This window comes from Aspergillus mulundensis (assembly GCF_003369625.1).
Source record: "Aspergillus mulundensis strain DSM 5745 chromosome Unknown scaffold_2, whole genome shotgun sequence".
In the NCBI taxonomy this organism is placed as follows: domain Eukaryota; kingdom Fungi; phylum Ascomycota; class Eurotiomycetes; order Eurotiales; family Aspergillaceae; genus Aspergillus; species Aspergillus mulundensis.
This window is the reverse complement of record NW_020797890.1, coordinates 1072360-1087521: the sequence shown is the minus strand read 5'-3', so window position 1 is coordinate 1087521 and position 15162 is coordinate 1072360. Positions and strand designations below refer to the sequence as shown.

Here is a 15162-nt window from a genome sequence, read left to right as displayed (position 1 = left end):
GCACGCATCCTTGATACGATATGATACTTCCCAACACCCTTCTTATGAATAACATTGTCCGTGTTCGAGTTATCACCTTACTTCTTTCTTCTCGCTTCATTGCTGTTGCCCTACTTTTCCCCCTCAGAACATCCATGGGCATTGCTGTCATGTCGTGTATCTTTTACCCTTACGTATGCTATGCCGCAGAGCTGATCATGGAGTACGTGGTTCGTGCTTCGTTTTATTCCCGAACAATGCATACACAAACCGAGATTGATGTCTCGCGGGTTTACGGTTACCACTTGTCTGTTTCTTTCGTCTTCGTATCAATATCGTAGTACAACTTACAACTTTCCATGCAACAGTCTCACACCTCACACTGGTTTCGGTGACAATCAACGGCGAGCTCGATTCACGGCCTAAAGTAAAGCAGGCACGATAGCAACATATCGATAGTTCCTTCCTAGCCCCTTAGTACCTTGCCGATCCTGATTCAAAACTCGTTGGCACACACCTGCATCCATCTCACTGTGCAACATGGGGACTTGATGAACGCGTTCGCGCCTTCCCTTGTCGACGAATAACGGGCCCCGGCCCCCGCATCGTTCCTTCCCAAATAGTAATTGTCCCATGCGTCCTTAATCAGGAAGGTGCGATGGACGTCATCGTGCCTGCTATTCAAGGAAATTACGCCTCGAGTCCTCGGTATACTATAGACACTGGGCACAGACGAACTCGGGAAGCAGATGACACGGTCGCCTAGAAGTACATACATTGATATGAGATGGCTCTAGGGAGGAAAGAGAGGGAAGCAAAGGAGAACGTGCTTGGTATTGAGAGAAATGCTCAACGGAAGGAAGGGAATCTTACATACATACATCAACGTACAAGGCAACAAAAGGAACAGAAACACATTGGGTTTTCGAGAGGTAGGGTGGGGTAAGATAAAGCAGGACAGTAGTACTGTATAATAAGGCACAGCGCTCACTATGAACAGATACAACGATGAAATCACCGTATAATTACCCTCGAGGACGCATCTACTACACAGACCCCAGACTAGGATCTGGGATCTGTAATCACGCCCTCGAACTCCCTCGTGCGGATGTAGTCGAGGGTTCGGTAGAAATGTTTCTTGGGGTTCTCCAGCGCCGGGTTCGGCTCGTCCTGGTCTGTTTGGAGATTCGAGTGGATGAGCTCGATCAAGCCGTTGAGGTACTTTATCGTCACGGTCTCGTTCTGCTGGTCGAAGTAATAGACGTAGCGGTTGAGGATCTCGACGAAGAGCTCCACGGACACGGCAGTGTCCATGCAGGCATCTGCGACGCGCAGGGCGCGCTGCAGGCATTCGAGGACGCGCTTGCCGTCGCGGTAGAGCTAATAGCTTAAGTTAGTACAGTATAACGGCAAATAAGGAGGTTAAGGACGTACATTCTTAGGATCTTCGTCGCCTCTTTGGGGGTTCTCGATTACCCACCAGAGATGACTGGCTAGGTATACAGCGCGGCATTGGTCGGGCTTCTTGAGAAGCTTGCTACCGTGGAGAGCGGCTTTTGTGATGAGGGTGTCGTAGTTCTCTTTGGAGAAGCCTCGGGTACCGTGGAGGGCCCCGGCTATTATGCAGACGGCTTGGAACTGGGCTCGAGAGTCGCTGATAGAGTCTTCGTAGATGGTAAAGGCTTGCGCAAAGAACTCGTAGCTGAATTCTTCGAAGCCGGTCTGGTCGGCCACCTCACCACACATTACAAACAAACGCAGCGCAAGATCGGCGCAACCAGGGTTGACGCGCTGATAGAGGTTGTTTACACACTGGTGCATAAATCGGTAGAGTGCTGATGATTGTGATTGCCAGTTGTCATCGTAGTGCTCGCGGGACTTGAGTTTCCGTGCCAGACGGATTGAGGAGCTGATGATGGCAGGGAAGGTGTATCGGATCCTTTCGTTGCCGTCCAAGTACGCCTTTCGGGTGGCTTGGAGAAGCTAGACGCTGTTAGCAGCGCAAGAATAGCATCGACCGGACTAGTTACCTTAAGCTGGGTGTCATTTTCTGGCGCCTGCAGTAGATGGATTAATCTGGCCAACCACCCTTGTTCTTCAATCGTCTCGTCCGACTCGCCTCGTCGTTGCGACCCAGGGTAGCCTCCTCCCTGTTGAACACCTTCTTTGATTAGTACCCTAAGAGCCCCTAAGACGCGTTCCAGGTTCTCGGTGGTGGTGATTAATGTTCGATTCTTAAGAAGAGTGCGGGCAATTTCGCCCGCAACAGATCGTCGTGTAGGGTAGGACTGAGATGACAAGAGAGGGAGGTAGTGCGGCAGAGCCAGGGCTGTGAAGATCGAAACATAGGAGCGGAGCGGAGCAATGAGGAGGTGTAGGAGGTTCTGTTGTGTTGGGGCGGCGTGTAGATCTGCATGGTCTGTGTACTCGGCTGTCTCCTTGGTAGCAAACTCGAGGACTTGATCGACATATTCCAAATGTTCAGGATATGTGTTGAGTGCAAGGTTGACAAGCGAAACAAGCAGCGCCATGGTATCTTGGATAGGAAGACCGCGTGATTTAATGAGGTTGACCACCTGCTCATAGAATATGTCGTATAACTTGACGTCTTGAGGCGTGCTAGGCTTCTGATCCTCGTCGCGTCCATTCGCTGTAGGCTCTTCGGCCGGTTTGGTGTTCTCGTCACTTTCCGTCGGTGTCTGCTCAACTCCATTTTCTTGAGCAGCGGGAGTATCCTCCTTTGATTTCTCCTTGGTCTCTTCAGATACCTTGAGGTTCTCAAGGAGCTTCGTAACAGCTTCCTCTTCCTTTTGCTTCTTCGTCTCCGAGTCTGTAGACGTCTCAGCCTCGCGAGCCGCATAGGACGATAAGCGGTCCATAAGTCCTATAACGATCTTCTTCAGATCCACATGCGGATTTAACCGCGCGATAGCTGAAAGCAATAAGTCGAGCGTATGTAGGTGGAACTCATCCGGGAACACCTTTGTAATCACTACAATAACAGCATTAACACTTTGCAGGCCTCATCCGCCAAGCTGCTCACCTTCAAGCAAATACTCCTGTGCCAGGACATCCCGGCATTGAACAACCTGTTCTAGGAGCGCTTGCAGAATCCCAGACTTGTACGTCTCCAGATCCACCAATTGGCTGAGGCGGACAACATTGCTGCCAACCAGCAACTCCAACTCCCGACGCTCCTGCATCCGCTTCTCTCGCTCACGTGAAGGACCCTGGTGCTGAAGTCGCACCCAAAGTTTGTTCATCTCCACGAAGTTGGTCAAAACGAAGTTAATCGAGTCCTGCAGGTTCCCTTCCGGCCCGTCCCCGGTTCCCGACGGTAGGTAGTCCCTCGCCTGGCCGGAGAGGTAGTACCTCAAGAACAATCCACGGATCGGATGCTGTACACCTCGGCTCATCTCCATCATGTCCTTCATGATCTCCTTAACGGGTGCGTCCTCCACAGACATATACACGGTACCAACGGTGATCATAAGGTAAAGTCGGGGAACAATATTGCCGGCATACTGAACCAATTCGTACAGGTCCGCGAGGTGGTTTACCGGGTGGTTCTCTTTAAGGTAGACGGAGAGATGGCGCAGAGCGTCAAAGACAGCCATGTAAAGTTCGTAGTATTGCTTGGGGCCTAGACTCGGTGTTCGTAGCTCCGAGACCAATGTTGAGCTGTAGAACAACACCAGGGTATCAGCTTTGTCGTCGATATATGGAATTGCAAGTGAATCGCATCGCGACACATCTCACTGCTGCCTGAAGCTCCCAACTCACCCGCATTTGAGCGCATCCATCAGTTTCCCCGGCGTCTCAAGGCATTTCCGCATCATGGCTGATTGCTGGCGCACCACCCCCAATGCCTCCTCCAGAAGACGACTCTGGTCTTCGGACGGCGCTACCGAGGTCGCCATTGTGGTTCTGTGATTTGATATGGGGCGAGAGGGGATCTGGTCAAGAGCGGAGGTAAAGACGGCTTGGATTTAGGCGGTAAACGGCACAGGGGGAGGGGCGAAGCTATGACGAGGTCGAGGGAGGGCACTGCAACGAAATGGATTGGAGTTTTTAGTTTCCATAGACGGGAACGAGGTTAATTCATTAATTAATGAGTTGGAGCTGAGCGTTGCTGGAATGGTGGAGCTGGCTTAATGCCGTTGACTGGAGCGGGCATGCGACCAGTACGTAATGTATCCGCGCCGCACATCTGGTACATTAATTACGGTAAAATACGACATACTACTAGCATATTCGGGTACTTCAAATACAACCTTTATTTCCAGTCTATATCTATACTGCGTAAAAACAGACAACCAACATGGAGAGCATTATAAGCAATTCGAACCAATGCATATCTCGTAACCGTTCAGGACATCACTCCTGTCTCATTAAGATCGTACCAGTCATTAAATCCGTCAATCTTCACCCGCCATGTCATGAAACGTAGTAGCCGTGAAAAAGTAATATTAACGACACCGAAGAAACTGAGTAAACACTCAATGGACTCCTATGCCATTTATACCCTCAAAGAAGTGCCGTTCAGACCCCTAGCCTTGAGGCCCACGGTTCTGGGATCAGTGGAATTGAGCAGACCACGAGGGAAGTGAGCACGTTCAGTCCCGTTGATACCACGAGCAGCAAGCTGAGAATAAGCCGTGGTCGCATTGCTAGGAGCGTTGATACCCCGAGTCGTCAAGTTGCTGCTGCGAGCACGGAAATGAGCGTCAATAGACCTCCCGAAGGCGCGAGCGAGTCTGTCAATGGCTCCCGTGGCTGTCGCTTCTTCTTCGTCTTGGACCTGTTGAACCTCTTCTCCCGGGACTGGAGTCACTGCGGGGAGGATAGCCGAGCTGCTGTAGGGAATGCCGGTGCTGGAGCCCCATAGTGCTGAGGAAGGCGAAGGAGTAGGTGTTTGAGAGATGGTCACTGTCACGGTTTGCGGAGGAGCACCTGGGGCAGTGACGGTTTCGATGATGGTAGACGCAGCTGGGACAGCAGGTTGGGGAGCTTCTGGGAGGTCTCCAACGTTGACGACATCGTAGTCTGCGCTTCTGCGCTGGACGGTAGTATTGAACGTAGGTCGAGTGAGAGGGAATGCGTTTGAGGTGAGGGCGAGAGCCAAAGAGAGGAGCGATGAGGTATGCATGGTGATGGTGGTGGTGAAAGTTGAAACGGGATGTTCAGCAAGATATTAGAGCAACTAAAACGAAAAGAACGTTGGAAAGTCTCCCAGGCAACCTTGAAACCCCAGCGACTGTGGTGATGAGAGGATGGATGAGAACGATTCTGTCGAGATGGCACCGGCTTTAAAAACCTCGAGTAAACAAGCTCACGAGTTAGAAGACCCTCGAAAACCCTTAGAGTGGGCCATCTCTTGCATAATGATCAACGCTTTAGGCCCATCATATTCAAGCATAACGGCAGCTGGCGCGTCCTGATGGTCTGGCTGACAGCCGTCACCGAGTATACCAGGAGGCTGGGCCATCCAAGCAACAAGCCAGCCACGAGTTTTTCGGTGATGGACGCGGGATAAATCACATCTACGCCATTATTCTGTGATCGTGATAGGCATCAATAATCAATTGGATCATGTCCTGTTTCTATTTTGCCTCGGGCCGAATGTTTTGGAAAGTTTACGGAGTAAAATTAGATGCTTCGTTCCAAAGGCGACGGTCCCTGGAAGCCCTGGCTGTGGCTGTGCGACTCGGTGTGGCACGGTCAGCACCGGTACCGTAGAGTCCGTACACAATGAGCAGAAGGCAGGCGATGAGAATCCGATGAGCCGGCCCATGAGAGGCAAGGCAGCAAGTGTTTATTCTTAGTTACGCGTCTGCCTGCTATCTGCCAGACACGCAACGTAGAGCAGTGCTGCCGTTCGAACACACAATGCATACATACTGAAGTTTGAATCAGTCCAGGTTTATCGCCCCAAGTAAACCAAATTTCTATGTGCATGTTGCCTGAACATTAGTGGTATGCAAGCGTCATGAATTTATGCCATTATGTTACTTTTGTAAAACTTCGTTTCGTCGAGGCAAAGTAGTTTCCTTCGACAAGCCCTAGGACACCGAGTACATCGGGCTGCATATCGATGCATTTAGATTTCTTCAGAATGGGAGTTGACGTAAGTCACGGCAAACCAGCGGCTTTTGATGCAAAAACCTGCTATTGTTCCCGCTTTCTCCCGGTTGCTCTTTGGAACCTTCGCCTATGCATGGCGTTTTGAGCGTGCGATCACCGTTGAGCTAGCGGGATAAGCACTGATCGTCATTGATCATCCTTTTACTACACCGAGCGGTCCCAGCCATGCAAGGTGAACATAGCATACGTAAGAAACCCTGTAGTCGTGGGCAGATACTTCAAACAGTCATACTCAGCGCACATAGTAGCAAGACAGCCAAGAATCGAAAATGACGACGATGAAGCTACATCATGAGGCTACATCGCCAGATCTTCAATTCGAAGCAGTCCGCATCCCAATCCGGCAGCTGCCCATCCCGCGCATGACTGGTTAGGGTTCCACGACAGCGCCGTGACGTGCGTGCCCTCCTCGTGAATGGTAACCACCATGGTCCCATTAACCATCTTGCGGTCGCCTGTCATATTCCGTAGTAGACTGATGCTCTCAGCACGGAACCCATCATAGAAGCGACTTGTCCCAGCACTGCCCGAGTCTTCTCCTCGAATCCAGGTATGCGAAAACCAGGTTTGCTGCCACTGCTTCTCCTTGGCATGCAGTAGCCTTCGTAGAGGGTTTGACGCAACTACGGAACCCCCGGAACATCCGACAAGTGTACTTGGGTGCCAGGGGCTGCATGTCGCTATAGAAGAGATGGTGCTCGACATCCGAGCAACCGCCAGCGTGGTAAAGAAGCGCCGTACAGTCAACATGCGCACAAAGTCGTTTTCATCACTGGATACAAATGAGTGTACCCATGGCGAGTAGGTCAGATGCGGCGAGCCCACTCTCATGCGGTTTGTTTCGACCATGTCCTTTTCATGGTCAATGATTGATGTTAGTTTGGTGTCGCCGTCCATGGAGGTGGTTGCCACTAGGTGAGCATGGGTCGGATAAGCGGGCGCGACGTTGAGGACATAAGATGTGTGGATGGGATGGTAAAAATAGGGCAGTGTGGACTCTTGCGGCGGCGCAATGCTGTAAACACCAACAAAGCCGTTGGCGCAACCCACAACAATGTCACTGGAGGATAGCCATGCCACACATGTACATATGGTATTGGGCGGCCTTGCCTCATACACAGGCGCGTCGATTCTGTCTTTACGAGGTTAGTGCCGTAACCATTGTTCGACATAAGCTACTCACAGAACCCAGTCACTGTAGGGTCTTTATTGATTTTGACATCAAGTACCCGGACGTAACCATCGCCCCAGACTCCGGCAAGGAGACCTAGATTTCTGTAGCCGCCTTGGTCATCTTGATCCCGCGGCTCTCGAACAATAGGGCACCAAGCCATTCGCCTCAAGTCGCCCCATTTGGTACCTAGAACCAAGCGTAGGCTGGGCTCGACACTCATATCAATAGTCTTTGTGAGACCGCCAAACTCGCTAGCTCTGAAGGACCAAAGCTGCAAGGCGCAAGGGTAAGGAGCGGACGAGCGAAATGCTGCTGCCGCGTAGTCTTTCAATGGATCTGGATACTTTTGTTTCTGTTCGTTTGAAATCGGAGCAACCACCGATAGATACTGTTCACGACCGTTTTGGTTTGGCAACCAAGCCACAGCCTGAATGCGCTGTCCAATATTGAGGATCCAGCCCTGTCGCTTCTTGCTAGGTTGCGAAGTCTGAGACTTGCTCCGACTTTTGAGTTCCGCCCAAGCATCTCCAAAGTTGAAAACGTCGTACTGGCCTAGATTGAACTCCATTTGGTCACCCGCTGGCCCCATAAGCACAGTATGGTTCCCCTGCTTTGGCGTAGGCAAAAATGTCTGACGGGCTTCCCTTTCCGTGATCTGCTCGAATCGTTGGCGTTTTCTAAATCGCTCTCCAGGCCCGTTCCCATAATACCAGTCCCATCCGGCCGTTCTCTCGTTCTCAATATCAGCCGGCTCAACACCAAACGTCGAACCATAAGCATAGTCCGGCAATTTCCCAGCCTCGTCCAGCGACACCCGCGTTGGAAACGAAGAATCAACTCCTCTTGACCATCGATCTCTCGTATACAGGACAGATAGGAGATCCCTCTCATCAAGACCAAACGTTACCTGCAGATGAATTGACTTTCCCACGTGCTCAAGCGGGTTCCATGCTCCTCGAGAATGAGTCTCATCACCAGCAAGCACAATAGCTCCATCCGGCCGACGCTTCTTAGCTGATCTCGGCTGATCAAGTCGCACTGGTCTTTGGGGACCTTTAGAATGACGGGCTTTTTTGGCTGTCGGTGTTGCTTCTTCTGAAGCTGAGAAGACAGCTTCGTCCGCTTCTTCATCCTCGGCAATCTCAGCTCTGCGGTCCTCCTCCTCAGATACCTCATCATCAGGGTCCTCCTCCTCTGCTTGTCCCTGGAATTCCTCGTCGGAATCATCGTCCACCGGCTTTTTGCCCTGCTTCCGCGGGGCCTTGTTCTCTTCCCCGAAGATGGCTGGGTCCAAGTCCTCATCCGCAAAAGGGTCAAGAGTGTAAGTTTTCCGCACGCCGGACAAGCGACCGGATCTACGATTTGAGGGCATGTTTTCGTTTGAGCAGCTCTTTCGAGTTGTCTTTCAAAAGATCCCGGACTAGCATTTCTGTAGGTAGATAGGTTGTTATGAGGAGCTGCTTTATTAGAGCTCAGTTGGAAAAAAGCATATCAGCAATAATATGCTTAAAGAATGAGATGTTAAGGGACAAGAAGGGTGGAAGATCAAGACAAGATGCCGAGACGGGACCTCGAATCGCAAAATCATAGATCCCGATCAGGCTTAGCGGCTATCTTGGCGTTATCTTACCACTGCCGTACATGTCCGTATTTATCGGTCAACTTTAGCATTGGCTGGATTGTATTGAATAGCTCCTTTTGTATTGGTTCAGAACTTCATATACATATATCCACAAATATAGATAGAAAGGCGGTTTGCCATTTGTCATTCAGACCTGCAGCATTAGCAATTCGGTGGGCTGCCCGCACCTGGATCACCTTTACCCCGCTAACTGATAGCTTCCATTCACTTCCAACTATAGCAGCACCTTAATCAAGATGGACGTATCGTACCCAGGGACCCTGCACAATTATGTATGCTTCATGGCCTATCCTTCAGGGTGTGGATAGCTGACTCACGACAGGCGCCTCGCTTGGTAGCGTTCGAATTCAACTCATCCAGCACCTCCAAGCCGCACAGCTTGCTCTTCATCGGCGGCCTCACAGACGGTCTCTATACAGTTCCCTACGTCCAGGAAATTGCAAAGGCCCTAGAGCCAACCGAATGGACTATTTTTCATCTCCACCTCTCGTCTACCTATGGTGGCTGGGGAATAGGCAGTCTCGACCGAGACGTCGAAGAGATCGGCCAATGTGTTGACTATGTCCGCAACCTGAAGCAGAAGACTACCGGCAGTAATGGTGCTGGGAAGGTCGTCATCATGGGCCACTCAACGGGAAGCCAGGATGTTCTGCACTACCTGCACTCGGCGAACCCGAGCCCGCGCAACCCCGATGTTGACGGCGTACACGGCCTCGCCCGCCCGGCTGTGGACGGTGCGATCATGCAGGCACCAGTGTCGGATCGGGAGTCAATGCTGCAAACCACAAAGGAGAGCTCGGAGGCCCGTGAGGCGTATGATAAGCTTGTCAGATTTGCGCGGGAGCAGCCTGCCCGCGCGATTTGTCCTATTGAACTTTCGGGTCTGGTCGGTATGGACCCTGCCACGCCGGTAAATGCAAGAAGATTTTGGAGTCTTGCGAGTCCGGAGAGCCCTAAGAAGCCGTCTGAAGATGACTTGTTTAGCTCGGATTTGACGGATGAAAGGCTTGGTGAGACGTTTGGGCAGATTGCCGCGCGAGGCTTGCTGCGGACGACTCTTGTGGCGCTTTATTCTGGCAACGATGAGTATGCCCCCGCCGGGGTTGATAAGAAGGCGCTATTGGAAAGATGGAAGCGTGCAGCAAATGCGGGAGGTGAGAAGAAGTGGGATGATGAGGCTAGTGGAATCATTCCAGGGGCGAGCCACAATGTCCAAGACGAAGGCCAGGCATGGATGATCAAACGCATCCTGAGCTATCTCAACCGGGTTGCGCTCTAAAAGTCGGGTAACGTGGGCAAAAGTAGAGTAACAGGAACAAATTTTCGGACGGATATAGAGAGCATTAATATACAGACATAGGAAAGGTAGATGCGGTGGTCATCACAGACAAATAGTAGGAAATCAGCGGTGAAAATAATGGTATAGACATGAATCAAACCTTGAGCCAGAGGTTAAAGACGCCCTTGAGATACTCCACGATCTCACTGCCTCCGAGCTTACTCTCTCCATACAGCCGGTCCACAAACGTAATCGGACACTCTGCAACCTTGTACCCCATCGCCTTAGCCCTGACCATCATCTCCATCTGGAAACTGTAGCCCTTGCTCTGCGTACTAGAAATGACCTTTTCCAGCACACTCTTCTTGTACAACCGGAAGCTCCCCGTCAAGTCGCTAACGCCGGGCATGAGCATGACATCAGCAATCAAATTTGCCGTGCGCGACGTGAACTTGCGGAACAGATCCCACCCGTACACACCACCTTGGATGTTCTCGCGGCTAGCATAGCGCGTGCCCGTGACGATGTCGGCGTCGGTCTCCTTTTGGATGCGCACCATCTCCGGGATGAACTTGGGGTGGTGGCTAAAGTCGGCGTCCATGATAATCACGTAGTTTCCGGTCACGAATTGCAGGCCATGCACGTAGGCGGTTCCAAGGCCGAGTTTGCCTGCGCGTGGCTTCAGGACGATGTGGTCGGCGCCCCAGACCTTCTGGAGCTGTTTGGCGATCTCGAGCGTGCCGTCGGGGGAGCCGTCGTCAACGATGATTACTTCCCAGTCCAGGTTACTGTTGAGAAATTCGTTAGCTTGTGTCCTTTCTCACGCCGGTTTCCATCCAGTTGAACAGGAACTATGGGAGTCTGGGGCCAGCTCACTTCTCGCGAAATGTCCGCTCCAGGAGCCAGCATATGATAGGGAGGTTCTTCCGCTCATTGTACGTCGGGAGGATGACGGAGTACTTGTTGCCCTTAGCCATCTTTGAGGTGAGTATAATAAATGAGCGACGGATTTGGCTTGCGATACAATGCAATTACAGGACCAGGATATGAAGTTGATCAAGGGCTCAAGTCGGGGTCGGGGTGCTCCAAAGACGGGAGATCCGCCCGCGGTCGCTAAGGAGCTCCTTTGATAAATCTGGCCCGAACCCGGCTCGACTTGAACTATACAGTATACATCAACGATACGAAACTCTATCTACGGCTCACAATCACATTTCATGTTCTCACATTTTATTACACTCAATCCAGTATCATACACTCATGACTTTCAGGTCAAACAGAAACAGAATGAACATAGCAGATGAACTGATCAATAACCCTCCGCGCCGTCCAACTTACCCCAGAACCCCTTCCCAACTTTCCCGTCATCATGGATTCGATTATACGGCTTGTCATGACGCTGATCAATCTCCTCATTATGCTTCTTAACGTCGTCAGGCACATTAGCTTTGACGTTCCCATCATCATCCACATTCGAGGACTGGCGGATCGTTGGCTTGGCGTTGTTGGACGGTCTGTTCGGAATATCCTCCTCGAGCACGTTTTTTCTGGACTTGTCCTGCTTGTATGATGGCTGGGACTTGGAGGGATTCTCTTTGCCGACATCAGGAGGTGGTGCTCCTAATAGTTAAGTGTTAGTTCTTCAACTGGGTGGTACGGATAGGCGGCACTGTTGAGGGATGTACACACCAGGGTGCTCCATGTCGCGGGTAGGTGCATTTCTGTCATCTTCGGATTTGGTCTCGCCGTTGCCGTACGAGCTTTGGCCGTTGAATCGTTGTTGAAGGAAGACGGGGAATCGGGAGGTTGTAGGGTTGACGGCTCTAATAGAGCGGGTGCTGCGGAGGAGCGAGGTCATAATTGTTGCTGTTTTGTTTCAGAAGAGGTAAGGACAAGTATGTCTTTGAGTTACCTTGAGAGAATGTATGAAGCTCGTTCAATTTATATGAAGGCGTGGGTAGAATTATGGTAGTCTGCCGAGCATGACCATGGCCCATGACGTCGCCATTACTTCCTAGTTCTCGCTCTATGCGGCGAAGATGGTCACCCTAAAGGAGCAGTACTAGAGCATGTGGGGTCTAGATTACGCTGCCATGTAGTAAAATGATTTCAGAATATACATCAGTTTGTATATATATCCCAAAAGGCTGACCCCAAGCCAACACATCCCAAGGGCACAATTCACTATGGAGAACTTTGAACACAGAGGGATTCAGCATCAGTAGGAAGACAGAAGCGACCGGGCGGAATCCGAGGACCAGTATGCACCGTGATATATCACTGAACGCCGTGTGTAAATATAAAAAAAAAAAAGGAGACAAAATCCGGTCGAGGCATGGCAAAGCATCAGAACCGATGGAAATAATGATATCATGAACTTAGAAAGACCAGAAGCAAAAGGGTAATAGTGAACCAAGCAAGATACATGCCATCTTAATGGACAAGAAGTCAGACCAGCGCCGAGAACTAAATCATATAGCCACATGAGAAGTGACCTTCGCTCATATAAGCACCATAAATGCCTTAATAACGCCGCCGCCATGACACAAGCCGTCGCTTTTGAAATCACATATGATCTGGGGCAAGCCAAGCTAGTCCGTCAACGAGACACAATAACATATACTTTGATATTGCGCTTTTGCCGTCCAAGTCGCTGTGGCACTTCCGTCGCCCTTATATGTTGATGTTGGCGTTGGTTCATTCACGCTGATTGCGATTGTTTCAGGAGACACCGTTGCGAATGCTCCATTATCCATGACTTGCATCTGTTGACAATAGGGGGCGTGTGCTTCCGCGTTATCTCGCTTTTCTTCCATTTTGATTCTGCGTGGATAATTTGATAGCGAGCTATCTCCACGTCTTGAGAGAGAGTCAGTTGTGTAAACTTCGCTATCATCGTCATCACTCGACTTGCTGCTCGAGCTTGACTCGGAAGATGAGTATCGCGACTCTTTGGTTGTCTCATTGACGTAGAGGAAGAACTCCATCGCAGTACTATTCCACCAGCAAAACCACGGTCGATCCCCCACGTCGCTCGAGCGCCTGCGGTGGTGTACACCAGCGAATACTTCGTCTTCTGAAACAGACCGTGTAGATAAGTCTGATGTAGAGAATGTATCTTCGGGAACAACAATTAGTTTGTCAAAAAAGGTGAAAAAGTTTAGAGCGGGTCCAAGACTAAGATCGCTCGTATCCATCACCAGCTCAAGAGGCATTGAGTCTTGGGTGAAGAAAGGCGCCTGGGCACCGTACGTCACGGTCTGTGGCAGTGGGTTGCTGTAAAAATCGATGGTCCTATCGTTCTCATCGCCTCCAATTTCAATGGGAATAGGTTTCTGGTTATAGCAACCCCATGTTGGAGTTTGATCTTGATCAAGGATGCAAAACTTGGACTGATTCTTTGGCGCGGCTGGAATTGCATACTGGCCTGTAGGAATAGGTGGTAGGTTGTATGGGGTGGCAGTTATGGGCGTTGCATCCGTCCGAGGAGGGACGGTCACAGTTGTAATATGCGTTTCATCCGAGTCACTTGCGTCCTCTGCGGCTTTCCTAGCCCCTAGGACACCACCAATGGCACCTCCGATGCTCCCTCCAACAAGCATGACAACAGATATCAAAACCAATGTCCAAACCGGTAGACCACAGCATACTTTCTTCTGGCCCCTTCTCTTTAGTTTTTCCTCAAATGCCATAACCCCAGTTGGTGGTTGTCCGGCTGGGGCTCCGACTCCACGTTCAGCCGGTTGGTTCCCAGCAGCCATTGCCCCGGCAGCCATGGATCCCGCCGCTACCGTGCCGGCAGTCATTGCCCCAGGAACCATTGTTCTCGAAGATGCATCCGAGGTGGCGGCGTCTCGTTCGCTGCTGCCGCTAGGTTGGGACGGGATAGCCGGGGCATCCGGGAGTGCAACAACCGACGGTTCTAGCTTTGGCGAAGCACCCTCAGGGTACCGAGTATAAGGCGGAAGCTGCTCAGTATAACCATCCGGTCCGATCAGATCGCCGACATCATCAGCCGCGCGATTGGGCGGTCTATGATACGCTTCAAGATTGTGTCCCGGAAAGCCCATAGGTATAATTGGATCATCTAAGCCCTCCTCCACTACCACGTTCTGTGAGTACATTGCGTACGGGTGCTGCGGGGCGTTTGAATCAATCAAAGGTCCATCCACTGGGCGAATGGTCGAGGTAGTGGCCACACTGGGTGAGCGACTGACTCCGACCTGCGGGTACATCGCGTACGGGTGGCTTGGTCCTGTGGCACCGGTGTAAGGACTCATAGCACGGGGTGGAAGAGAGAAGCGGGACGAGGTGCTTTGGCTACGTTGCGCTGTCGAGTGAGCTGTCGAATTTGATGTGACGGAATTGCGATACGACAGGTCAAACCCTTTCTGTGGTAGACTGGACCGTCGAGCAGTATCTTCTTCGAAAGAAACACGAGCATCGTCCCGAAACGGATTCTCTAGTAGCTCATTATCATTGTCGTTCGTTGACGTATTATATGGCTTGTGGTGATGGGGTAATGAAGATCGAAGGGTATGTGACGAGGCAATGGATGAAACGGACGGACTTCGCGGCGTAAGCGTCGACTGCTCCGACTCTAAAGGCTCCAGTGAGTATTCGTCCGCGAAAACATTGGGATTTGACGATCGGCCAGGCGTTGATGGATGTTGCGTTGAATCAGGGGCGTGAGGGCCCGATCGAGACCGAGAGGACTGGGAGTAGGAGCGAGAGTGATCAGAAGATAGACGCCCAGACATGGCGTTATACAGCCCTAACGGGCTCTCTGATCTGCTCGGTCAATGACACTGGCGTTTCGAGTCAATCCGGCGCCTAGGTTGACTTGGAATCAGGTCGTCGGGTCCACGGCAAAGGAGCGATCGGGAACGGCCGCGGAGGCGTTGAGGATGAATGAATGGGCTTGCGGCGCTCGCAGCAAGGCAA

The 15162-nt window shown here is 51.3% G+C and overlaps 7 protein-coding genes across 7 annotated transcripts; 1 reads left to right on the top strand and 6 right to left on the bottom strand.

Moving 5' to 3' along the window:
* Positions 1 to 1041: 1041 nt before the first annotated feature.
* Positions 1042 to 3899, bottom strand: DSM5745_03032 (Vacuolar protein sorting-associated protein 35; the record flags this gene model as incomplete). The annotated part of the gene is made up of 5 exons (XM_026745048.1): positions 1042 to 1359; positions 1414 to 1962; positions 2010 to 2971; positions 3023 to 3660; positions 3763 to 3899. The coding sequence occupies 5 exons, from the start codon at positions 3897 to 3899 to the stop codon at positions 1042 to 1044; spliced, it is 2604 nt and encodes an 867-aa protein (XP_026605914.1).
* A 599-nt stretch (positions 3900 to 4498) lies between these two features.
* DSM5745_03031 (uncharacterized protein) lies at positions 4499 to 5128 on the bottom strand (the record flags this gene model as incomplete). Its single annotated transcript, XM_026745047.1, has 1 exon — positions 4499 to 5128. One exon carries the CDS (start codon positions 5126 to 5128, stop codon positions 4499 to 4501), a length of 630 nt encoding a protein of 209 aa, XP_026605913.1.
* A 1292-nt stretch (positions 5129 to 6420) lies between these two features.
* DSM5745_03030 (transcription factor TFIIIC subunit TFC6) lies at positions 6421 to 8669 on the bottom strand (the record flags this gene model as incomplete). Its single annotated transcript, XM_026745046.1, has 2 exons — positions 6421 to 7259; positions 7307 to 8669. The coding sequence occupies 2 exons, from the start codon at positions 8667 to 8669 to the stop codon at positions 6421 to 6423; spliced, it is 2202 nt and encodes a 733-aa protein (XP_026605912.1).
* Positions 8670 to 9175: 506 nt separating this feature from the next.
* DSM5745_03029 (uncharacterized protein) lies at positions 9176 to 10218 on the top strand (the record flags this gene model as incomplete). The annotated part of the gene is made up of 2 exons (XM_026745045.1): positions 9176 to 9211; positions 9262 to 10218. 2 exons carry the CDS (start codon positions 9176 to 9178, stop codon positions 10216 to 10218), a joined length of 993 nt encoding a protein of 330 aa, XP_026605911.1.
* A 154-nt stretch (positions 10219 to 10372) lies between these two features.
* Positions 10373 to 11195, bottom strand: DSM5745_03028 (dolichyl-phosphate beta-D-mannosyltransferase; the record flags this gene model as incomplete). The annotated part of the gene is made up of 2 exons (XM_026745044.1): positions 10373 to 11006; positions 11095 to 11195. The coding sequence occupies 2 exons, from the start codon at positions 11193 to 11195 to the stop codon at positions 10373 to 10375; spliced, it is 735 nt and encodes a 244-aa protein (XP_026605910.1).
* A 332-nt stretch (positions 11196 to 11527) lies between these two features.
* DSM5745_03027 (uncharacterized protein) lies at positions 11528 to 12076 on the bottom strand (the record flags this gene model as incomplete). The annotated part of the gene is made up of 2 exons (XM_026745043.1): positions 11528 to 11838; positions 11908 to 12076. The coding sequence occupies 2 exons, from the start codon at positions 12074 to 12076 to the stop codon at positions 11528 to 11530; spliced, it is 480 nt and encodes a 159-aa protein (XP_026605909.1).
* Positions 12077 to 12809: 733 nt separating this feature from the next.
* On the bottom strand, positions 12810 to 14978 carry DSM5745_03026 (uncharacterized protein; the record flags this gene model as incomplete). The annotated part of the gene is made up of 1 exon (XM_026745042.1): positions 12810 to 14978. The coding sequence occupies one exon, from the start codon at positions 14976 to 14978 to the stop codon at positions 12810 to 12812; it is 2169 nt and encodes a 722-aa protein (XP_026605908.1).
* Positions 14979 to 15162: the final 184 nt, after the last annotated feature.